At 38.5% G+C, this 26936-nt stretch overlaps 1 protein-coding gene across 1 annotated transcript; it reads left to right on the top strand.

The window, feature by feature from the left end:
* The first annotated feature begins 920 nt into the window (after positions 1-920).
* Positions 921-23412, top strand: LOC18426754 (ATP synthase subunit d, mitochondrial). The gene is made up of 5 exons (XM_006833399.4): positions 921-1254; positions 5936-6017; positions 19976-20040; positions 20592-20678; positions 22827-23412. Exons 1-5 carry the CDS (start codon positions 1084-1086, stop codon positions 22926-22928), a joined length of 507 nt encoding a protein of 168 aa, XP_006833462.1. The 5' UTR covers positions 921-1083; the 3' UTR covers positions 22929-23412.
* The last annotated feature ends 3524 nt before the right edge of the window (positions 23413-26936 follow it).

The raw sequence follows: 26936 nt of genomic DNA on the forward strand, positions 1-26936 counted from the left end.
AAATTCGATCATGGATTATAAAAAATTTGATCATGGATTACATAAAATTCGATCATGGATTACATAAAATTCGATCATGGATTACAAAAAAAAAAAAAACATAAAAAAACAAAAAATTCCATCGTGGATTACAAAAAAAGAAAAAAACAATTCGATCATGGATTACAAAAAATTCAATCATGGATTACAAAAAATTCTATCATGGGTTACAAAAAAAAACAAAAAACAAAAAATTCTATCATGGATTACAAGAAAAAAAAACAAACATTTCGATCATGGATTACAAAAAATTCGATCATGGATTACAAAAAATTCTATCATGGATTACAAAAAATTCGATCATGGATTACATAAAATTCGATCATGGATTACATAAAATTCGATCATGGATTACCAAAAAAAACAAACAAAAAAAACAAAAAATTCGATCGTGGATTACAAAAAAAGAAAAAAACAATTCGATCATGGATTAAAAAAAATTCAATCATGGATTACAAAAAACTCTATCATGGGTTACAAAAAAAAAAAAAAAAAAAAAATTCGATCATGGATTACAAAAAAAAAAACAAACATTTCGATCATGGATTACAAAAAAAAAACTAACATTTCGATCATGGATTACAAAACATTCGATCATGGATTACAAAAAATTCTATCATGGGTTACAAAAAAAAAAACAAAAACAAAAAATTCTATCATGGATTACAAGAAAAAAAAAAAAACATTTCGATCATGGATTACAAAAAATTCGATCATGGATTACAAAAAATTCGATCATGGGTTACAAAAAAAAAAAAAAACAAAAAATTCGATCATGGATTACAAAAAAAAAAAAAACAATTCGATCATGGATTACAAAAAAAAAAAAAAAAAAAAAAAAAAAACTACTGCAGATTGTCAATAAAGGGGCATTCTAGTCATTTGGTGCTGTAGGGGCCCTAAGTCCCTCCCAACTCAACACCAACAGAGCTCCGGTCTCGGAAAAATTGAGAGCGAGAGAGAGCAACAACGGTCTCTGAAATATTTAGAGAGAGAGAGAGAGCAACAAAACTAGAGAGAGATAGAGAGATTTGGCATCAGAGAATGAGTGGGAGCAGTAAAAAATTGGTGGATGCTGCTGCAAAGGCCTCAAAAACCATAGACTGGGATGGCATGGCCAAGCTTCTGGTCACTGACGAAGCCAAGAAGGAATTTGTTAACCTTCGCCGTGCATTCGATGAAGTTAACACAACTCTCCAGACCAAGTTCAGTCAAGTAAGTTTCCGTTATTCTGACTCTCCCTCTCTGCATCTCTATTTCTATCTCTGTTTATCTCCATTGTGTGAATTATCTTCGTTTTAGTTGGTAAAAAGTAGGGCTATTATACCAAGACATTCAGGAATTTTGGGTTTTTGCAATGAGATTAGGTCATGGGTCTTTTTGTTCATTACAAACATGATTGAAGCTTTGGGATTGTGGTTTATAGTGCGTGGAAATGGAGGTTGTTATTTTTGATGATCAGCGAATGTTGAATAGAGATAGAAACAGTGGGGATTATGTTATCAACATTTGGGTCTGGGGTTCATGGCGAGACTGGGGCATCTAATGGAAAATTCATGGAATTGAATGTTGTTGTTATCTACGATCAATAATCGAGAGAATCATGATTCATGCTTCGGATATATGCGTGAGGAATTTTTTGAACCTAAATTATTTATTCTTTATAAATGCTTTTCATCTATCCTTTCCTGATAAGGAGTCATTCATTTATCTGGTGCACATGGAAAAAAAAAAAAAGGAAAATAAAAGGGACCATTCATTTATCAATTTAGGAGGCTTTAAAGTACGACAAATGGAGAGATGCAGATCAAATAAAAACAAAAATAAAAAAAATTGACTGGAGGCTTTGAAGTACCACAAATGGAGAGATGCAGATCAAATAAAAACAAAAATGAAAAAAATTTGACTGCATCAGTACATCACTACTTCACATATCTGGCAACCAATGCCCATACCCATCTGTCAGAAAATGTCTTTTGATAAGGTTTATTTTCATCATTGGCCTGTTGCAATATGCTGAAACATTAGTTAAGCTAACATTCATCATGCAGAGCTGTACTATTGTTGCTTGCATGAAAAGACCTGCCAACCGTACTTAATGTGATTTGCAATACACAATAATAGTGTTTTTTATTAGAAAAATGGTTTCATAACTTGTGATTAGAAATATGGTTTCATGACTTGCGAATATTATTGGCTAAATCTTTTAACTGTACTTCACATTTTCAATAAGTGAAGACCTTACTTATGTGTTGCAAAATAGTTTGGGGGAGGGGAATTTTATATCATCTGCTTCTAGTTGGGGTGAAGAACTCCAGCTAGGAGAACTGGCGGGGAACTTAGGACTGGTTGACCATTTTATGGCTGCTAGTACTGGGGGGATTCAATGCATGTTAGAAACCAATCTCCATAGATACCTTTTACTCATTTAGTTCTGAAGCTGTCTTTAGCTTGACATTGCATGGTGATTGGGAGGCCAACCACATGGTAGATAGATTTTCTAGCATATGTATATCTAGGATACTGAAATATCCCAAAGACATCATCCCTTGAGTGGAACTCATTTGGTGTACTGCTTCATTAATTGCTTTTTGAAAATAATAGAATCTTTAGGCCTCTGACTTTGTTCCCGTATTTTTTTAATTTTTTTGCATAGAAAATTTTTGAGACACATGACATTTCTAGAGTTAAGTGTGCATTCCAGTTTGATTATTGAGCCCATGACAAAGAAATTTTATATTTTCAAGTTATGAGAGGACCACTTTTACATTCAACTTAATTTTTTTTTTTTCAAGTTATGAGAGGACCACTTTTACATTCAACTTGTAAACATATGGTACAGTCTCCTTGATTATATTTTGTTTCGTCCCACAATTTACATTGTCAGTTGATTTATGATTTTGTGACCCACATACTAGAAGCTAATGTACATTTGATGATCCACTTTTACTTCACTTTGGGAATATCAAGTGCATTCCTAAATGTTTTTTAAAAATCTCTTAGAGTGAGTCAAATAAAAAGGGAAGTTGTTAGAAAAAGGTGCAGAGTGGTTATTATTAGTGGCATTAAACTTGGACTCAGGCTTCGCACTGGGCATGGCCGGGGTCCAAGTCAGTGAGGCAAATACGGCCAAGTTTTTCTATAAATAACAAAGTAACCTTCGGAAGTAGTGAGACTTAGCCGGTTCCCATGGACCTGCTACCTTGTCGTGTCTGAGTGACTTGCCCTGATTATTATGTTTCAAAAACTTTCCCATGGCGAGTGCTTGCCCTGATTATTATGTTTTGAAAACTTTCCCATGGCGAATGTTTTTGTTTTGAAGTACAGAATGGTATTGAAGATGGGGACTTTGGGTTCACTTTTTTATTTCTAGGACTTACAACTTAAAATATTAGCCAGTGCTGATAAATAAGAATTAATATCGGAATTAGGGTATTTGTATGGAATGTAGCCGTGCAAGGTCTATTTGTGTATATGCATTGAAATACATTTTGTATATATGCATGTATATGTGTGTGTGTGCATGTGCTTGATCGTGCACGTCCACTTGTGAGTGCTTCCTTGATGCATCATGTACATATATGTAGTGGCATGCATGTGTGTGCTTAGAGTTTAGCATTTTTGTGCTTATACTTTATTCAATTAGGCAAATTAACTAAGAAAATTAAAGGGAAAAGTTTATATAGAGCCGAGGCTCTAAACAATCAAATTTGAGTCTACCTCAAAAATTTCACTAGAAGAGGTTGTTTTGATACCCAAATATCTTCAAATTGATCATCTCGACATCAAGATGCATGGACATGAGAAAAAAATGGATTTCAAGTTTTAAAAATAGTGTATTTTGGAACGCATTTTTGGACAATCAATTTTCAAGATTTTTAAGTTTTCATAGATTTGTTGATCTACACTATTTTTAAAGCTTTAAACTTTATAAATAAAGATGAAAATATATTTGAAGGCTATTACAAAGATTTCCAGTATTGAATCCACATTTCTCAATACTATTTGAAGGTAGGCTCTAATTTGATTGTTTAGAGCCTAGGCTCTATAAAAACTGCACCCAAAATTAAATAGTCCCATATATTTTATATGTTACCCTTGAAGTTCCACTTTTTTGTAATGAATATTGTATTTTAAATTTTTTTTTTTCTTTTTCATATGCATCTGATTAAGTTCAATTTTTGAAACCCATGCTTCTCATCTTAACATACTTGTAAAAAAATGTAATTAAGTTAAATAAAAATGACCAAAATGCCCCAAACGATTTTAAAATTTTAGAGTAATTTGGCCATTTTATTTATTTTAAAATACTTTTAGTATTTTTTATAAATGTGAACTGGTGAGAAGAATCAACTCCCTAAATTTGAGCTTCATCCATAGAAAAGAAAATAAAATTATAATACAATACTCACTGGGACTTGAGCTACATGACTTATTTTTAATTTGTTATTATAAACTTCACATTGAATTATTTTGAATGGTTGGTCATTTGAGTTTCCTCTATATCTCTCTCTCTCTCTCTCTACATATATACATGCATATATATGTATGTATATATATGTGTGTGTGTATGTGTGTGTGTGTGTGTGTGTGTGTGTGTGTGTATAAACTACATCATCTGAGCTTTATCTCAACTATTTGGGATTAGCTACATGAATCCCGTTCCGCTATTCTACGCTGGCAAAGGCCATACACTCATTTAAACCATGATGCACCATATCCTTTCTCACTACTTCCATCCATGTCTTTTTGGGCCTTTCCCTTCCCCCCTTTCAGATTGTTCCACTTGAATTAAATCACTACTCTTAACCGATGCTGTCTAGGTCGATGCTGCATATGGCTAGACCATATAAGTCTACCTTCCCTCATCTTATCGCTTATTAGAGCTACCTTTAAGTTTCCTCAGATGTGTTCATTTCGAATTCTATCCTTTCTTGTCTTTCCAGTCTTCCATCTCTTCAGCTATACGCATTCTAAGATATGTTGTTTCTTGATTGGCCAACATTCCGTTCTATAAAGCATGGTTGGTCTTACAGCCGTTCTATAGAACTTCCTCTTCAGTTTCATTAGTATGTGGTGGTCATATAAGACACCAAAAGCACATCTCTACTTCATTCACCTAACTCTAATTCTGTGCGATATCTTAATTTCTCCATATTCATAGATTATATATATATATATATATATATATATATATATGGGAGAATATGAGCTAGTTGACAGCTACAGTGTAAGCCCAATTGCCTAGATTGAATCTGGGCCGATCTGACGGTCACGACCTCATTTCGTAATATAATTTTAATATTTTTTTGCAAACCCAAATCATATGAAATTTGAGGCGTCCATTCTTTTCACCAAGGTGCACCTAATAAAAATATTAAAAAAAATAATTCTCAAAAAGTAAAATTGACCAAAATACCCTCAAGATTCCGGGGTATTTTGGTCAATTTATTTTTTGAGAATTATTTTTTGGTATTTTTATTAGATTCTCCTATTTTTAAATAATAGACTCTCCAAATTTCAAGTAATTTAGATTTGTAGAAGAAAACCTAAAATTAAAATATGAAATACAATCGTGACCATTGGATCGGTCTAGATTCAATCTAGGCTATTGGGTTTACACTGTAGCTATCAACATTGGGTTTAAACTATAGCTATCAGCTTGTGGGCTAACAAGCTGTTTGCCCTATATATATGTTAACCCATTTCCGCTTCTTATTTGTGAAACCTTGTATGCATCAATGACCATGGAGAAAATATTTTAGAGGAATGAAGGGTTCAATAAAGATGGAAGGATTTTCTTTTGTATGTAATGCTTGCTAAATTTGACACTTTTAACTTTACCATAGCAGTTTTAAATATTCAACTGTTCAATAATTTTTTTTTTTTTGGGCAGGAGCCTGAACCAATAGATTGGGAAAAATATAGGAAAGGGATCGATTCTCACTTGGTGGACATGTACAAAGAGGCTTATGAAAGTATGCTCCTCTCATTAGTTATTCAGTGTTTCTGAATATATGGAATATTATTTTTCTAATCATATGGAATATGATAAGAACTGAATTATTGCGTGCTGCATAATTTTGATGATTGCTTCTTTCTTTTAGTTTGCTTTCTGATGTGCTTATCAAGGTTTAATGCCTCTTTGGTTAGTGAGTTATACCTAAATCAGAAAAGAACTTCCCTTGGAGTGAATAGTTCATAGTTTCTTAATTGATTTAATGTCCTTTAGGGGCATATCATTTGGGCTTATGTATTCTATCTAGGGTTTTTGCGCTATATCGTTTTGTTAGTTGCAGATGATCGTGAATGTCATGTGTTGTTTCATTGAATGGACAATAAACATGCATTCAATTGCTGTCTTATTTTGAAATATGAATTTAGTAAGCGCTTGTAGGATCCTTGCAGGGTTCTAGACTGACATGAAGGTAACAAATACATATCTAATGAAATCTTTGGAACACAATTCTTGAAGCATACAAGTTTTGTCTTGTTTGGCTATTAGTGTATATAACTTGCTTAAATCAAATAGGCTCCCCAAGGTGATGACCTTTTAAATGCAAGAATCATGGTTAGGAGTATTCAGTTAAGACCTAATGTTGTAAGAGACAAAGATTGACTCACCTGTCTCTTTAGACTTTTGAATGTTGTGTGGCCCAAGTCAGGCCAATTTCTCTCATATTCCAATTTATTTTTTGGGCACATTTTTTCTTTAGTATTTTGTGTTTAGGCAGGCCTGTAACATGAAAAGTGAGTTTGAGGTCATGTAGTGTCTAAGTTATGTATCATTGAAGAGTTTGAAAATGAATAAGATTCTTAAGAAACTACGCTTTGTGAGAGCATATTACACTTTTGGAAAATTTAGGTATTTGTCTTAGTCTTACATAGCTTACCTTAAATAATTCCGCATATATAAGTCATCATGCATACTATAATACTATATTTACATGAAATCTATATTGTTTATGTACATTAATAACAATGTATTAATCTCATATCTTTTAGTTTTTCTTTATTTTTATATATTTTAACATTTTTACTCAAAGAATTTGAAAATGCCAGGAAGTTGACTCGCTTAAACAAGGATTCAAAAAACAGTCCGTTCGGTGCCTAGGTGCCCGAGACCCTAAATACCAGACGCCTATGCCTAGGCAGCCCATTCTTGGCGGATGTACCTGGCAGGTGCCCAGGGCCGTGGGCCCTTTTCCATATTTTTTAGTTGCCCAAAAGGGCAAAGGGGGTCATTTTGACCCCCAAGATAGTATAAATATTTTGTAAGTGTATTTTTTAACCCCCCAAAGTTAAAAAGACACCCTCAATCTCTTTGCTAAAACTATTTATGAGAATCGAAGGTATTTTTTGTGCATTAAAAAGGTTCCTTAAAATTTTCTTTTCTCATTGGAATTATTTTTTGGGTGCTATTGGATGCATTAGAAGAATTTTTATTAGCTCGATTGAGGTTTGAATTTTAAATGTTTTGTATGGGGGTTACATAGCTTATTAGACTTTTAAATGTTTTGCATGGTTGAATTTTGAATTTTTGAACAAGTTTATTCTCAACATGCGATATGTCATATGTTTGTATATAGAAAAGTACGTTATAATATTTTCAAATGCAATAAATTACAAAATTAAAACAAACATATGCATATATGTGCGTTTGGACAGCAAATATAGGTATATATCTAAAACATTTATCCTACAGGGAGCCCGAGGTTGTGGGTGCCTGCCAGGTCACTAGGTGCCAAGCCGACAGCCTAAGGGCCGCCTAGTATTTTTTGAAACCTTGCGCTTGAGTCACAATTTGACCCAATTTTTGTACATGCGAGTCACAACCAAAGTGATGCAAGGAGAAAAATAATGAACAGAAGAATAAACTGACATAAAAAGGGTTGAGAGATTATACCCTCTCTTTGGGTCTAAAAATAGAAAGCTAAATTTTATCTTTCCCTTATCTCTTAAAAACAAGTCTTAACATATCCTAACCAACCCAACCATGCTAATCCCTATTCATGTCTATCTTTTTTTTAAAAACCAAACTTCCAATTCACCCCTCCAATCTCTACAACGAAAAGAGACAAGAATAACCTTAAAGAAAACTAAAAATCCAAATAACATATTTTCTATGTCCTAGAAAATATATAAAAAAAAAAAATCATTTTTTTTGTTTGCATCATTTTCCTGGGGTTGGGTCGAGCTTAAATCTTTCAGAAGCCTTCTAAAAAGTTGATGATGCAGTCCCAACATTCTTCTCGGTACTTTGTCTTCCATAAACCAATTTGTCACGTACTGTGTGAAACTTGAAGTAGTATACTGGGATCTCAAGCTTAATTTTAAATTTTTTTTAGACTCACAGGATTGGGTTTCAAATACTGCATCACACCATTTTTTTTCATAAATGTTTGGGTTATCGACATCATCTTTTATATAGGGATCTATCTCTTCATATCCTTTTGTTGCACTATACGAAGTCAATCTTGTAGATATTGTTGTATTGATCTGAGAAGATCTTCCATACGTCTATCGAATTGTTGACCCTGTTGGTCAAATATTTGATCAAATCGATCTAACGCTCCATAGGGTGTATGGATCTTGGATCTCAAGGCTTTGAAACCAAGTGATGCAGGGAGAAAAATAATAAATAAAAAATAAAATAAAATAAAAAGAGTTGAGAGATTATACCCTCTCTCTGGGTTTGCAAGGAAATCCACCCCAAGATTAAACTCTTTCCTTTATTCTCCAATCACTTCCCACAAGGAATGGACCTCTTCTCTTTAAATACAAACTAAAAAGAATAATAAATCAAATAAAATAAAAATGGAAAACTAAACTCTATCTCTCCCTTATCTCTTAAAAACAAATCTAGCATATCCTGATCAACCCAACCATGCTAATCCCTATCCATATCCATCGTTTTTTTTTTAAATTAAACTTCCAATTCTACCCCTTAAATCTCTACAACTAAAAAGGACAAAAATAATCTTAAAGAAAACAAACAATCGAGCAATTATTCTACAATGTCATGGAGTTTTTAGTTGGAAACCGTGAAGTCCATGGCTTTTGGGCAGTGGAGAAGCCATTTCCCAATTGAGACACCTGTCGTGAGTAATCAAGTCATTTCGGAGTTGGAGTTGAAGATCCATCTGAGACTGTGAGGAGATTGGGTTGAAGTTTCTTTTAATTCCTCCATTTTTGAGAGCTTCATAGCGACTGTTCAAGTTTTCGAAGTTCAAGCTGTAGACTATCATTTTCGCTTCATTGAGAACTGTGAATGGAGAGAAATCCGTCATTAGTGCTTCCTACCTCTAAACTATCAAACCTCCAACTGCAAAGGAGGCACAAGCCCATTCTCTACCTTTGTATAACTACTATCGTCAGTTCATAGATCCATCCTTAAACCAACCGCCTAGACAACCTAGTGCTATGCCCTCTTCTTGCAAGATCGCCACAGGCAAATCTTATGGACAGGCTGTTGAGACTAAAAATCCCATTGTTTCATCTTCATCATCTCACCCTGCATTTCAAGAAAGTGCACACTTCCCCCCTATCTGCCCCCAAAACTCCAATCTTAATGGAGTACCTTATATCTACTTTCCAAGGTCTGGCTAGATTTTAAAAACGGTTGTCTTCCCTTCGCAACTCCTTTGTGGCAACCTTGTCGGCACAGAGGAATGACCTTAGAGGTATTCTTAGGTGGTTCCAGACCATTTTCAAGATTAAACATATTTCTTGTGGGTTCCTCCACAATGGTAGATACCTCTTATTGATGTCGAATGACTTCGTTGCTCCAATTTCAGCTAATAAAACCTATCCTTTAGAGTAGTTCGTTTCTCCCTCAAGAAATGGGAGGAATCCCTGGGTGCCTCACGCTGCACCAAGTTTTGGATTTGGGTAGAAGGTATCCCGATGTATCTTTGGTCATAGTTGGTCTTCAAACCAATAGGTAATTCTTGTGGGGTCTGTATCTTTGTGCATTGGAAGTCGTTTGGTAAGTACCCTTTCAACGATGTAATTTTTTTGGTAGAATCCCCCAATGAGAATTCTATCCCTTCCACTCTATTTTTACAGTATAACGGTTTTTCCTTTCTAATTAAAATTTCCATTCAAAGCTCTGCAACTCCCTCCTGGAATGAAAGACGACCTCCGGACCTTGAAGGTTGGACTACCGTAGTCCACAAAAAGCATTCCCATGTGGTATCATACCTTACTCCACCTTCTTAGTGCTCCATGCCCTCATACTCCACTCTCGAAGCTCGTAACTCAATCTACCATACACCTATCCCCAGCCCAGATATCCCTCATATTGACCCCATCCATTGGGAGCCACCTCAGCAACCTCGAAATAAGCAACCCATCATTCCCTCCCTTCTCTTTCCAATGTCTCTCCCTTGCCACCTCAGCCACCTCGATCTAACCATCCTTTCTCCCTTTCCCATCATCCCCCACCAATCGAGTACCATCAACCGCCTCTTTCTCCAATTCACCCTCCCCCCATTAATGACGCATCTAATGCGTCCACTGTGGTGTCATCTTCCCTCCCTATGTTCTCTACCATGTGTCTTTTGCATACCATCCTCACTGTCCTTCCACCTTCAATAGGTCCCGTCATCTCCCTGCATGTGTCGCTTTCCACTCCCTCAATTAATGAGGAGCAGGTCGGTCCTGCTGAACTCCATGCCACGCGCCTTTCCAATGCCTCTCTTAGCTGACACATCACCTCAGATGACCGAGCCAAGCATGCCTCATGCCTTAAATACTCGTCAAACCTCCTCCTCCGTCAGCTTCCCTCAACCTTCTCGTTCCCCATCCCCTTCCCCACCACGATCACCTTTCTGCATCCCTGCCTCATCTTTCCCATCAACCTTACTCAAGAAAGGAAGTCTGCTCCTCCGATAATTTAACCATCATTCCTCTATTGGGGATTCAGAATGCCTTCTCGTCCTCCTCTTCCATCACCTTTAATGGCCCTGTTTCAGACTGTCTCCCTATTCCCCCCCTTTCACTCTCCTCCCCACACCTCACAAAAAAGTGCCGACTCCCCCTCCTTTCTTCAGACTGTCTCCCTATTCCCCCCCTTTCACTCTCAACTTGCGAGTGCTCCAGCCCTCCCTTTCTCCTCTAGGCTCCCCCATCCCTCGCAACCGCTTCCTTCTGTCCCTCCCCTCTTAGCCTGTTCACCACCCATTCTACCCCTTCCTGATCCAAGCACCCCCAACCTTTCCCCCTCTATCACCCTCACCATACCCGAAGATCGAAGCAGAAGCCCGTGTTCCCTAGCTGTCGGTGAGACCCCACCAAGTAGCTTCCCCTCCTTACCCCACCCCTTTTCCACCCCTCTTCCACCCACTCGAACCCCAACCTATATCAATTTCCCTTGCTTCCCTTCCCCCTCTTCCTCATGAAACCAGGGCCTTACCCTCACTTCGTCTTCTCTGAATCGTCCCCATCCACACCCACCCCCCTCAAGCTCCTTTGCAATCCCTCTCCCCATCCTGCTGGCTCAGGTATCCAACAATCAGAGCTTGATAACCTGGTCCTTCTCCCTTTTGATTTGTGTTCGGCCATGAACTCATATCAGTCATCCCAAGGAAACCTCCATCCGTTTCTTCCATCCTTAAGTGCTTGTTTCACATTGTTACCCCCTCCTCTCCCCCAACCCCAGCCGGACCTTATTCCTCTTTCCCCTACTCCCCTGCAGATCATCCCTCCTGTGAGTTGGGGGCTATCCCTGTTAACTCCCCCCGCTTCGTCCTCCCATCATCCTTCTCTACTTGTTTCTTTAGCTAAAAGCCCTAAGAAACGTAGATTTAATAGGAAATCTTCCTGCCATCCCAATTCTCCTAAATGAAGATTCTTTGCTAGAATATTAGGGGTCTTGGTAGTCACACCAAGCGTAATACGGTCCATTCCTTGGTCTTGTCTCACTCTCCTAACATTCCAAGCCTTTTTAAAACTAAGCTTCTGGTCCCGGATTTACCATTCATTAGGACCCCTAGCAATTGGGTCGCTAAAGACTCCATGGGGGCGCCAGGTGGTATTTGGGTTCTTTGGAGCCCGACTTTTCTTCAAGTTGTCTCTTCATCCATTCGTACCTACTCCATTAATGTTTTGTTCCGCAGGATCTCAAATAATCTTTTTTTTAAAACTACCTTTGTTTACAGACCTATCTGCCTGATTGGTTGCCAAGATCTTTGGCATGAACTCTAGTTGGAATTGCCTCCCTCCCAGTAACCCATGGCTTTTGGAAGGAGATTTCAATGTTTTTAGATGGGTCCACGAGAAGAGTTCTTGAGGACATTTAACTGCCTCCATGCGAGCCTTCTCAGATTTCATTGATAGGATCCCCTTACTAGATATCCCTCTCTCAGAGGCAGCATTCGCCCGATCTAACCATGTTGCTTCTCAGGTTATGACCAAAATTGATCGATTTTTAGTTTCCACATCTTGGGAATCCAGATTCCTAGCCATGGGGGACGATTTCAATGTTGTTAGATGGGTCCACGAGAAGAGTTCTTGAGGACATTTAACTGCTTCCTTGCAAGCCTTTGCAGATTTCATTGTTAGGATCCCGTACTGGATATCCCTCTCTGAGGGGCAGCATCCACCTGGTCTAACCATGCTGCTTCCCTGGTTATGACCAAAAGTGATTGATTTTTAGTTTCCACCTCTTGGAAATCCAGATTCCCAAGCTCTCACTCTTCGGTGCTCCTTAAAATTACCTTTGACCACAAACCATCCTCCTAGATACTAGTTTTCTCTTTTCTGGTAATAAATCCTTTAGATTTGAACTTCTTTGCTTGTAAGAACTAGCCTTTCCTTTGCTTTTCAAAAATTGGTGGTCCTCTTACTCTGTTAACAGTTGGGCCGATTCTTGTCTTTCCTAGAAAATTCAGCTCTTGAAGGCCTCCATCAGATAGTGGAGCTGTTCCATCCCTGATAACTATGTGGAACAAATTGCGGCTCGTATGGCCCTAATCCATTCCCTAGACACCCAAGAAGAAACTAGACCCCTTTCCTCCTAGGAACTCGCCGATAGGGCTTTTGTCAAACAAAATATTTTCCTTCTCCTCAAACAAGAAGAGACCTTTTGGTATCAAAGGTCCAGAATCAAATGGTTAAAGGTTGGGGATCATAATACTGCTTTCTTCCAGAAAACTGCTAGCGCCAAGAGAAGGGGAAACACCAGTACTTAACTTACTGTTGGTCCCTGTACCTTCTCCCAGCTTGATCAGGTCAACAGACTCTTCGTCGTGCATTTCAAAAACTTATTCTCATTGCCCACTACCCTGAAACCTTCCCTTGGAGATATCTCCTTCCTTTTGCTGTCTGCTCAAGATGTGGTTTGGCTTGGAAGACATTTCTCTGAAGAAGAGATTCACAAGGCCGTCCTCAACCATGGGCGTGATAAAGCCCTAGGTCCAGACGGGTTCCCGGTGGCCATGTACGTAGATTTTTGGGAAACAATGGCTCTGAACATTACTGCCTTTTTTAATGAATTCTTCCATAGAGGTCGCCTTCATTCTGCCCTCAACTGTACCTTCTTAGCTCTTATCCCTAAGGTCGAATGAGCAAAATAATTAAGAGATTTCCGTCCTATTAGGCTTCTAAATTCCTCTTACAAAATCCTAGCCAAGATTCTTGGCTCTCGTCTCCAAGCGGTCTTACATTTTGTTATTGACCCCACCCTATCTGCTTTTGTTTCCAATAGGCAAATCCTAGATGGGCGTTCTCTGCCCATGGAGCTACCCACTCTAGATTTATTTCTGGGAACAAAGGACTTGTCATCAAGCTTGATTGGGAAAAGGCTTATGACCTAGCCGACTAGGGTCTCCTTGATGAGATACTATCGTGTATGGGTTTGGTAGCAAGTGGAGATCATGGATGAAGGCCTGTATCTCCAATCCCCATTTTTCTATCCTCATTAATGGCTCCCTTTCTAGATTATATGATCAAGGCATTCTTAAGGGCTTCCATACCTCCTCTTCTGGACTGGCTCTATCCCATCTCCTCTATGCAGATGACACCCTTATTTTTTGTGATACTGAACCTTCCCAAGTTGATAATCTTTGGCTTTTCCTTAGATGTTTCGAAGCTGCCATTGAGATGAAAGTCAATCTGTCAAAGGCAAAAATGTTATGGGTTAGGGTGAACATTAATGAGATCACTATCCTAGCCCAGCGTCTCGGGTGCGCTGTAGATTCCCTTCCTTCTACCTATTTGGGCCTTCCGCTTTGTGTAGGGAAACCCAGGAAACACCTTGAGGATAATCTAATTGAAAAATTTATTTGGATATTCACCAATTGGAAAGGCAGATTTCTCTCCCTTGTGGGAAGAATCACTCTTATTAAAGCTACTTTGACCAACATTCCCATCTACCAGATGCCACTGTTCAAAATTCTGGCGTCGGTTGCACATCGCCTAGAGAAACTTATGAGAGACTTTCTTTTGTGTGACACCTCTGAAGATTTCATATTCCATCTGGTTTCTTGGGATAAGGTCTGCACTTCTAAAAACTATGGTGCCAAGGTTTCAAGAAAATTAGAACTATGAACTATTCTCTTATGGGAAAATGGTGGTAGAGATTTACTTCTCCCCACCCCCACCCCCTTCTTTGGAAGCCTATCATCCAAGCCAAATATGGACATGATGATAATGGGTGGCTGCCTTGCTCCTCTCCAATGTTCAAGAAGGCTGGGGTGGCTGCCTAGGCGGTAAGGGGTCTTGGCCGCCTAGGCACGAAGGCGGCACCCGCCCAAACCCGAAGGCGGCCGGTGTTTTTTTTTTTTTAAATTTGGAACCCCCACATCTTCCTTCGTTTTATTGTATATAAGAATTGTCTGTTTTTTTATTTAATAAGTTAGTTTTGTATATAATATATTGTTAAGTTGCGGAAAGTTGGAAGCACAGATCAAACATCAACATTTACAACTTTAGACTGTAAATAAAATAATTATAACACTAAGGAACATTAAAAGTTTCAAAAGTTATTAGCAAAAAGTCATATCTGACCAACAAAGGCTACAAACTACAAAAAGTCTGCTTCACCCCACAAATATGATGAACTCAATTATGAGCTTGAGTTTCATATCACTAGCAATACGACGTCAATGTCTAGTATGCAGTCCACTTGAATCTGATGATGATGCCAAGCCATCATTATCAGAGTCATCCTCCTCCACATGAAAACCTTCTTCCCTTGTCTTGTCAGAGTCTACATCCTCGTCCTCCTCTTTGTCTGCGCCTTCTTCCTCCCCTTCCCCTTTCCCTTTTCCTGGGCCACTTCCGTCCCCTTCCTTTGTGTTTGGGATCTAGTAGATCTCACCAGGCTTGATGCCAAACCAGCCGCCTCTTGCACATGGGTCCATGTCAAGCTCTCTCTCTGGAATACAGGCTCATCCTCGGCATTGGGTTCAACCAACCACTTGCTTGTTGGATTTATATCTTTCACAAGTATGGGTTCTTTAATTTGAAAGTGCTCTAGATGGCTCCATTAGCCGTCAATTATTTAATAAGAATTAAGCAAATATTAGACTAACTAATGACAAAATTTATGGTTTATGAATCAATAAATCAAAAAAACATATTATACATGCAATTATTTAATAACCATTAAGTAATTATTAAACTAACGAATAAAATAAAAATGGTTTATGAATCATACAAATAAATTCATGTATAAAACTAAAAAAACAGAAGTAAAAAATAATATTCATTCAGTTTGGGGGCAATGGACATTTTTATTAAATTGCTTTCCCAAAGACCCAAATTACATATCTAAATGGGAAAATAATAATCCAAATACACAATAACATATCAAATATATATCACAAAATATAAGAAAAAATACAAATAGCAAATAATAACATCATTAGACATTAAGGGGAAAAAAATACTAAACCTAATGAAAACTATTGAAGTATACCAACCTTCTTGAAGTGCACTTGATTTCAGGTCAAACCGAAATGTTTGGCATCCCAAATCTCCTCTTTTACAACTCTTATAAGCCTCAAAAAGATTGGGGATGAATATCGTTTAATATCGTGAACTTTTGAGGATTTTGAAAAAAAATTTGATCTCGCAAAAATCTTCAAATCTAGTTTTTTTTCAAGTTGTTTCTCACTGTAAAGTTCACTAAAATTGCTTTTGGGGGCAAGAGTGCCCCCCCCAAACCCTTATCCCACTTTTTAAGGGGGTAAAATTACATTTTTTCTCCTCTCCCGAATGTTTTTTCCGCCAAGTTCGAGGCGGCGCCTAGGCGCTCGCCTTTTACACCTCCTAGGTGGGCGCCTAGTTTATTCCACCTAATAGTGTCCTCCTAGCCCATGCCTCGGCATTTTTCCAAAAAGTCCGCCTAGGCTGTCGGGCGGCTGACATGTCGTTGCTCCCCTCTATTTCGAGCCGTGCAGATTCAGCTCTCCACCAAATCATCTTTTAGGGCTTCCACCAGGTTCAAGTTAGGTAACGGTGTCAGAATCAGATTCTGGGAAGATTTTTGGCTGGGATACCAGACCCTAGATCAACTCTTCCCATCCCTTTTCTTTCTCGCTGTAGATCAAGATGCCCTTATGTCCCATTACGTGGAGTGTAGAGGCAACCTTCTTTCCTGGACTCCCTTATTTAGGAGAAACTTGCGAGATTCTGAATGGCCTACCTTAAATTCTCTTCTCTAACTCCTCAATCCCATTTTCTACCTCCTCTCTAGAGAAGATTCTTTAATCTGGTCTCTCAACCCTTCTAGCATTTTCTCCATCTCCTCTTTGTATACTTCCCTTCTTTCTAACTTGAATCCTTCCCCTCTTCTTAATAGACTCTGGTCCTTCCCCATCCCTCTTAAGGGCCAGGCTTTTCTTTGGACCATTTGTCAAGGAAAAATCCTTACATTGGACCAACTACAGATGAAGGATTTCTCCCTCCCAAAAGAGGAAGATGCACCTCATCTTCATCCACTACCCTTTTTCCGCTGCCCTCTGGTCCACTATCCTTCAACTTTTTGAGCTCCTCTAGGTTACACCCCAGAACATTCCAGATCTCCTTGTGGCTTTCATCTTCCCTTCTTTCCCTTCTAAAGCTACTAAACTCTGGCAAATAGCAGTTGCCACAGGGTATCCTTAAGCTTAATATTGACAGTTCATCTCTTGGCAACCCTGGACCCTTCGGCTATGGAGGTACACTGGCCAACTCAGAGGGTATATTCATCTCTTTTTTGGGAACCTTGGGTATCACTGACTCCACTGATGCAGAGGCACTGGTCCTGTTGGAAGGGCTCAAGAAGACCACTCTCTTTGCTGCACATTATACTGCTGTACATGTGGAATGTGACTCCAGTAATGTAATCAGATGGGTTTCCAACCTAGCTCCACCTCCATGGAGACTAACATCTCTCTTCGACTATATTCACCTTCTCTGCAGTGACCTACCACCAGTGACTTTCATGCACATCCTCAGATGAGAAACTCAGCTGCGGATAGCCAAGCAATAGATGCCCCTCCCTCCCTCCTCCCCCCCTCCCGCCTCGTCTTTCTCTTTCTCATTTATTCCCTCCCACCTTCCCTCGATTAAATTCTTGTTTCCTCTAGATAGAGAGAAAAAAAGGAAAAAAAAAGGAAAAAAAAGGGAAAAAAAATGAGTGAGAAAAAAAGAGAAAAAAAAGGGAAAAAAAAAGAGAAAAATGAAATTTATGTTGTATTTCTTCAGCACCCTACCCCTCTCCCCTCTTTTCTATTCATTCTCACACCCTTATCCCCCCCCCCTCTTCTTCTTCCGTTCCCATCTAGAAATTGTTTTACGCTACCCTTTCTTCCTATATTCTCTCTTATCTTCTATTTCACAGTAGCACCTCTTCTCTTCGCTCGTTCCCCAGTCTGCCCCATCTCACATCCCTTTCTCGCTACCCCTTCGTGAAATCCCTATGCTACCCCCTCTCATCGTCTATCTCTACATACATGTCCCATCTTTCTTAACCCTCTGGAACTCCTCATCCTCCTTCCCCCCCTTCTCTTTTCTTCTCACTCGCTGCAGCATGTATCCAAGGGATGTCTCATGCTCGAGTTGACATCACATAAGCTTGGTGCTCGACCCCTTCTCGGCGGAGTTCCCTCGCGACATATTCAATTGTTCGACTATGGAGATCCTAGCATAACAAGATCGGACTGCACTGCCCTCATCTCTGTTGTCTTTTCTTTCCTTTTATTTGTTATCTTTAATTTTTCCTCTGTTGCTCTTCTGTCACCTTCTTCTGTACTCTGAGCACCGAACTTGTGGGCTGCCATTTTACCACTTCATGCGGTACTGTAATTTTTATATCTATTTATCAAAGTCAACCACTTAAAAAAAAAAAAAAAAACTAAAAATCTAAATAACATATCTTGCAAGTCCTGGAAAATATAAAAATAAAAAAAAATTAAAAAATAATTTTTTTATTTGCATCACAAAGTTTGACTCTTTGAATGTTGATGAGAAATTCAAATGTTAGAACTGAATTCTACTTCAAGCATTTTGACACGAGTAGCATGCATTGTTCAAAAAAAGGGCCCACCTAGTGCCTAGGCAACCTCTCCATGCCGTGCCTGGGGGGACTTGAGTGTGCTACCTAGGGCTAGGAAGCTGGGCGCCACGCCCAAGAGGCCCCAATGGTGCCCATGCTGGTGCCTCACGTCTAAGTTGAGTTCTCTCTCTCTCTTTCTCTCTTGGTGAGGTGGTGTGGTGTGTGGGTATTCTAACTCATCTCAAACTTGATTTTAGGGTTTGTAACGAACTTTAAAATATTCTTCGATTTCTCAAAATATGTTGAGATTGCAAAATTTCGAAAACTTTGATAAATCTTCTCAAACTTTGCTTCATTTTTAATGGATTTCTTGTGAACTACAAGAGAGGTTAGAGGAGGAAGTTTTGGTTGATCAAGTATATTCATCCAAAACATTGTGGATCGAAGATTGGGCAATAAAGGTTAGTACAATAGACATTTATATGCATATATATATTCAGAAATTAAACATATGCATATACATGAAATTGTTTTACATATATTTGCATATGCAGAAACTAAACATATGCATATCCATGAAAAATTATACACAGACACACATATATATGTATATCTGTATATGTATATATATAAATATATGGGGCTCCTTGAAACTGAGGCGACTGCCTAGCGCTCGGTAGCCAGAACGCCCTCCCTGCCTAGTTGCCGCCCCATCATATTTTTCAACCTTGGTTTAATTTTTTGGAATATTTAGATGTCCATGTTAATTACCCAAGAAAGAAATATATTTAGATGTCCATGTTGTGGTGCAACTTGTAACTAGTATATATAACAGAGCAGGGGACTTATGGGATGTCTTGAAGATCATGTTAGCTTGTGTTCCATTACAAATTCTGGTTGTAGTAAATGTATTGATATTCAAGAAAGAGAAAAGGAAGAACTTATGTCTATGCTTGTAATGCATCTTCTAACTTTTCAATTAAACAAATAGAAGAGCAGGGGCCTATGCTTTTATTTCCTGTTTTAATTAAGTTGTTATTTGTAAAATAGAAGAATTTATTAAAGGTTCATTTCCAGAACTGTCCCCCTCATTTTTCAACTTGCTCTTCATTATACTCAATAGCTAAGATGAGATTGTTCCATGCAAGGCTCTTAGGGGCTGCAAGTTGGCGAACCATATATTCTCATTATACACTGAAGTTGTTGACTCTGTATTCTTGGAAATGGGACCGCTGAACATTAAGTGTGTTAGATGCTGGTGCTCCTTATTGATGGATAATGCTTTTCTTTTACTGGATTGTAGATTGATAACTTATATTATACATAGACAAGCTTTTAAAGTTCGAAGTTGTTCATGCAGTCAGTGTTTAGAGAGAGATCTTTGAGAAAGAACATCATTGTTGAGGATTCTCGAAATGTTTTCTGATTGTCTGGTTCACTCTGATTTTGCAGGTATTGAGATCCCCAAGTTTGAAGACACAGTTACTCCACAATATAAACCTAAATTTGATGCATTGGTGAGAACAAACGAAATGATTGTTCTCTTTTATATGGTCAATTGATTGATTGAGGGGGGGAGGGAGGGAGAGGGTGGGGTGAGGGGGGGAGGGAGGTGAAGAGCGGGGAGGGAGGGAGAGGGTGGGGTGAGGGGGGGAGGGAGGTGAAGAGCGTGGGGGGGAGGGGTGGGGGGAGGGGAGGGAAGGAGGATGCTTGTTCCTTATATTTCAAATGTATAGGTAAAACACTAAGGTAAGACATCCATTCCTTTGGAAAAAGATTGAAATAACTAAGAATATGTGCCCTATGAGGCCTTGTGTATGGCTGCAGTGCTGTCTCAGCTTCTATGTTTTGTCTGCTTCAAAAAATTGGGGCATAGTTTCGTCAGGTGTTTGTGGAACTCACGGTGGTGTGATTGATTTTATAACTAAAGGCATTTATTCTTTGAAACTTTTGGAATTGTCAAGGTTTCTTCCCCAAAAAAGAAAGGAAAACACATTATTTTTTAACTTGTTTAGTACATCCAGTTGTTTACTATTCCCTATATGCTTTTCGTTCATTTTATTTGCAGTTGGTGGAATTGAAAGAAGCAGAAGAGCAATCTGTCAAGGAGTCCAAGAGGTTGGAAAAGGAAATTGCAGAGGTCCAAGAGTTAAAGGTCAGTTGAACTCATGATCCTAATTCTTTTAAAAGATGAGTTCCCTCTTGTTATATTTGTTTATCATGAGTTTGTGTTTTTTGGGGAAAGAAACTCAATTAACTTCTTAATAGCATATAGAGAGAATTATAAAGTTTATAAATCGAACTCTTACTATCAGAAGTTTGGATGGCAAATTGATTAGCTATGGTTTACGTTGCACAACCATAATTACATTTGATAATAATAATAGTTTTGGTCTCTCTATCTCTCTCCTCTCTCTCTCTCTCTTGGTGTTAAAATATGCTTGCAATTTTAGAGATCGAAAGAAAAGAAACAGAAGTACAATATGAGAGACTCCAGAACATGACCTGAAGCAATGAGAATAAAAGGCAACCAAAGACATCGATTAAAAAAGAAAAGAAAAGAAAATGTAGCCAATTGTAACAAAAGAAGATATATAAATGAAGAGAAACATCAAAAATGTAAAAAATTAACTATTCTGCCCATCCCAGACCTATGCCAGTTGATCTAGGCACCTTGACTACTGAAGTCCTCCTGCCTGTTCACTTCGAGAATGTCATTGATTATGGGATGCTGGAGTGAGTATAGCTTGCATGGGTGGCAGGTTTTAGGATGTGAGTTTTATGGATCAAAGGAAAAAGTAAGACTGTAATTGGTTCACTTGGTGATCTTAGAGAGAGGAGGGACAAATCCGAGATGCTGCTTCTTTAGATAGGAAGAAGGTGCTCACTTCGAAGTATTGAAAACAAGAAAAGAAAGGAAGAAGATGCTCTTCATGGACATGAATTAAATGGAATTGCTAATGTAAGGTAATTCATGGAAGATAAAATATAGTGGCCATGGCTACTCTATCTGGAAAGGTGGAGGAGTCAATTCATGTCCTTTAAAGGTAGAACTACATTCATGGTGCAACCTCAATATTATGGATCCCAGCCTACTATATTCGTTTATCCCAATTTCCTTCCAAGATAGTAGATAGCTAAGGTAAACTTGATGTCCTGGTCCGAAGTATCCTCTTGTTAGATGGAGTATGGCAAGCCTAAGTCACAGAGGGGTTTCTGAAGAATTGAGAGAGAAGCAACAACTTGATTGTTGGTTTTTGAAAGGAACCACTTGGTTGATGTTAGAAACCCATTGCGGACAAGCGTTTATGTGGAGAGCCAAAGGGCTACTTTGTGCATGGTTGTGGCACATGAAAAATTATTTTGCACTGGATTGTTCCTGAAAGAGGGATTTTGGGAATGTTATCATTATAACTCCAAAGTTAAATTTCGAAAAAAGAACTATATGTATGGCTCAAACTGAGAAATCTAGAGCTTTCTGGTCTCCTACTTTAGCTAACATGACCCACCATATGGAAAGTACCCCTTGAGTTTCATGCCCTTTTTATCAAAAGGAGAGCTTATTCAATCATGATGAAACTTCATTCAATTGGGACCTGAAACATGGTACACTAGGTTGCATAAAAATGTTTATGGGTGAAATGTTTTCCCTTATAAACGAGTAACGTTATTCTGGCTTGTTGCTAATCTAATAATTGGATAATAAAGTATCTAAACCTTCCAATGCTGGAGTATATACATATTCTTTTTGGAAGCCCATGCATGAGAAAGTGATGTCGACCTGCTTTAGGCCAATGAGAATCGTCAGCTATGCTTCTGTAGTCCGAGATTAGGTCTCTCAATTGAAATGACATTCTTTCTGTTTTTATTCGATATCTCAATTTAAATGTCATTTTTTTTGTCAATCAATTATTTCAATTGAAATGGCATTCTACTTCAAGTAGTGAGTCGGGATTGAAGCAGAAAAGTTTATTGGACGCATTACAAACATGTGTGGCGGAGGAGGGGGCAAGCCTTCTTTTTCACAGGCAGGAGGAAGCCTTCATAGGTCATCTTTTATATGGTTTGGATTTAAACCTGAAACATTTGTGCTGCACCCAACTTGCCATTCCCGGAAGGCTGAGAGGCCAGGCATAATTTTTATTCTTGGGGTAGGTAAGCTGGGATTCGAACATTAAACACGAGGGAGAAGGAAGCAATCTTGAAAATCATTTCCCAAAAAATATAGAGGAGCTATTCTCTGCATATATTTTATCATATTTGTTTGTTCAATAAAACTAAAGGAATATGCTTCTTTTTACAGAAAAAGATCAGCACCATGACTGCAAATGAGTACTTTGAGAAGCACCCAGAACTCAAGAAGCAGTTTGATGACGAGATCCGTAATGACTACTGGGGTTACTGAGTGTTTGGCAGGCCTCACAGGGGGGTTGACTGCCACTCTTAAGTAATTTTGTGTGCTTTTCTCTGTTCTCTCCTCCATTGACTATTTAATCCCTTTTTTCAAAAAACAAAAGAAAAAATCCAATCTCTGCTGAATAAGAATTTATCCCCTTTAGTCTTGTATTGTGGATGCCCTTTAGTCTTGTATTGTGGCTAGTTTGTCATCTCTCCTTTGGGGGGGATGAAACCACAATATTTGGGTTTTGGGAACAGTTAGGAATAATCAAAGGAGATTTCAGTTGAACACTTTCTTTTCCCTCACTTTGCCTTCAAATTGATAACTCATTTTCTGTGACGTAGGGGTTTTCATTTAATGTCATGTTCTGGATAAAAAAACCACCGATTTGGAAATGTACTATGAGCCCAATGGGCAGAAAAGAAGAGGTATTTTTTACAGAACAAAGAACTTTTCTTAATAGAAAAGCGCATGAATATCATTTTCGGGATGCACTTTGTGTATGATATTTCGTAAACAGATCGGATCGGAGGTCCACTTTCTGTTGTCAGTAACCGATGATGGAGATGAGCTGTGTTTTGGCCATCCACCATCTGTTCTCGGTAACCGATGGTGGAGATGAGCCGTATTTTGTTGAACACCATTTCTCAACCGTGAAAGATGAGTTGATCTCATCCTCCATTTGGTGAAAATGTATGGTGGATGACTGGTTTGTGTGCTCTGCTTATAGCTATTTAATCCCGTCCATCCAATTTCTTTCGGCTGAACGGTTGCAATTAGGAAGTGAGCCAGCTTACCCAATGCCTATTGAGCATTGTCTTGTAACTGGCAATGATCAAAGTACATTTTGAATACACAGATGTAGTAAACGTGGTGGTACTCTAAATAACACAGGAGCATCTACTCTCTGGCTTTAGAGATGAATTGTTATGAATATTGGTTGATTTATTTTATTTTATTTGCTAAGTTAGTGAAGGGTTTAAGCGAGTAACCCACCCATTGTACTAATTTGAAAAAAGCAACCCTTTTCTTTTTCTAAATGCAGTTAATATTGGTACACTTGGGGGGTAACGGTTTGCTCCCATCTGTCCCTTGGAACGGTTGGATACGCATACTGTGGATTCTCTATGGTACGGTTTCCCTGTTCGGGAGCATTTCTTCATCTGAAATTGTGGGATGTACTTTAAGAATCCACCAGATGAGTATATTAAACAGAAGAAATTGATTATCAAAACACTTAAATTCAGACTTTCCAAAAACCGTATTCTGCACGTATTTTGATAAAGTGATTATATGCTATGTGGGACCATTTCCATTTATTGCAACAGAGGTTAGAATCACTAGTTATTAGATGTCTAATTGGAAGTTTGCTTACAAAGAGGTTAGAATCACTCTCAGTTATTAGAATCACTCCGAAATATTAGAATTCCTCTCTTTGTCGTCCATCTTGAGCTCAGCCTTCTTCCTTCCCCCTCAAGGTCATTTTTCAGTAGCCTCCTTTTACAAGAAACTCCTGCAACCTCCCATCTTTCCCTCTTTCTTCGAGATCTGTTGTGGCCCAGGTTTGAGCATCCTTTGCACCTTCAAAGGTGCAGGCCTTCAATGGGATAGTTTGCTCTAAAAAGACACTAACGGTGGGCCAATTACAACAGAGGGGACTCCCTATTCCAAACCGATGTGCGATGTGCACAAACGATGAAGAATCAAACTCCCACATATTCATTCATTGCAAGTTTGCTTTCGAACTTTGGTGTTTACTGCTCCGTCTCTTTGGCTTCTTGTGGGTAACTCCTCCTTCCATTCCGGTCCTCTTCAACACATGAAGGGAATTCCCAAGGCCTTCCGTTGGGAGACTACTTTGGAAAACCACCACTGTTGCTACCATTTGAGCAATTTGGATGGAGAGGAACTCGAGGATTTTTTGAGGAACCAAGTGTGATGTTAATATGCATATTCCACAAAATTACCTTCGATCTAGCCTTTTGGGCTTCTAATCACCAGGCCTTCAAAGGACTTCCTGCCTCCTATGTCTTAAACCAGTGGAAGCAAATCTTACTAACCTAGTTGCCGAGGGGATCGAACAATTGGTCCCCTCCCCCGAAGGGCCATACCAAGCTCAATTGCGATGGGTGCTCCTTAGGCAACCTAAGTTTGGCAGGAGTGGGTGGGGTCTTTCGAGACCACCTTGGCAATGTTCTAGCCAGCTACTCCGAAATCATTAACCACGTAGACTCCTAGTTCGCAGAGTCCTTGGCACTGCTAATCAGTATTAAGCTTTTCAACCCTCCTAGTCTCAACCTCTCTTAGTGGAAGGAGATGCTAAAAACGTTATATCTTGGACAGCAAGCTCTGAACCACCTCCCTGGTACTGGCTTCGATACTATGTTTTCTTGCTCTCTTAATTTGATATAATTTCTCTCTCTAAAATTTTAATATGCTTTCGTTCTTTAACAACAAAATGGGTCATTTCCTTGAAATGTCAATTCTACATATTTAGCTTAAAATGAGCATTCAGGAATCCCACAAAAATTTCAATATCAACAGAAATGTCAATTGCAAGCGAACCAAACACGATTGACTACCTTTTCCACGAAAAGTGACTCCTAAAAATATGAATCTAAAGTATCAAATAGGAAAAGCACTTTTTTCTCTTAAGATTATATATATCTAGGAAATGTACATGGAGTAAGTATGAGGCAATAAATGAAAAAAAACATTAAAACATGCAAAGGAGTGAAGGAAGGTTCATAGGTTAAAAAAGATAAGGTGAATATTGAAAAGGTCATGTTTGAAATATTTTTGTTTAAAAATAACGAGCCATTGTCACTCTCATGTCTAGCCTTCGAATCTCGATATTATTGTCATGCTTTCTGTTAGGTTTGGTGATAGTGAAAATCACAATTCCTATGTTTTTATTAAAAGATTAAGGATATTATAGAAAAAAAGGAAGGGCTTTCTTGGAGAGCAAGAAAGAAGCTCAAATGATCTCTATAAGAGGGGATCAAGGAAAGCATAATACTCATCCTTTTGAGGGTCACCCCTTTAGGGGTTAAAGGAATGGATCTCCCAAGAGGAGATGATTTTCCGAGAGAGAGAGACACGGCCTCTGAGAGAGAGGTAGTATTCCCATGAGTTTTGGATTGGTAAGGCTTGCACTTCTAGAGAGAGAGAATCTCTCGGTTGTTCTCGAGGTTATCTTTTCAGTAACGGTATTGCAGTGGGAAAGAAGGTGTTGATCGGTCGAGAGAGTGAATTAGAAGGGAAGATCAGTGATGGTCTTTTACCTATATTTAGGGAAAGGTATAACTCTTGTAACCCAAAACTGTAATCTTCATTATGATAGTAGATTTCTAGTTGCTGAGGTAATGGATGTAGCCCTACAGGGTGAACCATGTAAATCGTGTGTTGTGGTGGTGTATATGTTTATATTTGTTTTATTTCTCGCACTCGATTTATAGTTGTATTCATCTACTTCGTATTTAGTTAATCTTGTGATATTTGGGATTACTGGTTCCGCAAGCTAGGGGTTCTTGAGAACCCTACAATTGGTATCAGAGCATTGTTGGGTGTCCCATCCTATGAGGGAGGGACACCAATGGAGTTGTTCTTTTTTATAGAGGGCAGTTCTAGAAAGTGGAAGAGGGTGACTTGTTGACCAAGTCGCCATCCCACACAAATAAGATCTCACATATAGTTTTGATATGAGGAGATATTTCTCTTATCTCTTTCCAAAGGGAGATAAAGATGGATCTTCTTTTTAGGAGGTTATGAGATACTTTCATATATGGTTGTTATCTCTTAGCCTATAATAAAAATGAATACGTGAGAAGATATAGTAGACTATTGGTTGGTTAAACCAAAACCACCTCTTTGGGCCATTTTTGAACCTTTTTTGGGTGTGCATCTCTCAGGACCATTTTTTTGAGCGAACTCTTATTGGTATATTGAAAATACAGGAAGCTTCCTTTTGTAGAGAAGAAGAAGATAGAGATTCACCCCTCTCTATAAGAGGAG

This window comes from Amborella trichopoda, chromosome 3, assembly GCF_054954075.1.
Source record: "Amborella trichopoda isolate Santa Cruz 75 chromosome 3, AtrichopodaSantaCruz75HAP2 v2.0, whole genome shotgun sequence".
NCBI classification, from domain to species: domain Eukaryota; kingdom Viridiplantae; phylum Streptophyta; class Magnoliopsida; order Amborellales; family Amborellaceae; genus Amborella; species Amborella trichopoda.

Bases quoted from the DNA above. Each gene is read 5' to 3' on its own strand.
- LOC18426754 (XM_006833399.4), top strand. From the start codon at position 1,084: ATGAGTGGGAGCAGTAAAAAATTGGTGGATGCTGCTGCAAAGGCCTCA. The intron at 6,018-19,975 runs GTATGCTCCTCT...CTGATTTTGCAG, and splicing joins GTACAAAGAGGCTTATGAAA to GTATTGAGATCCCCAAGTTT. The intron at 20,041-20,591 runs GTGAGAACAAAC...TTTTATTTGCAG, and splicing joins AACCTAAATTTGATGCATTG to TTGGTGGAATTGAAAGAAGC.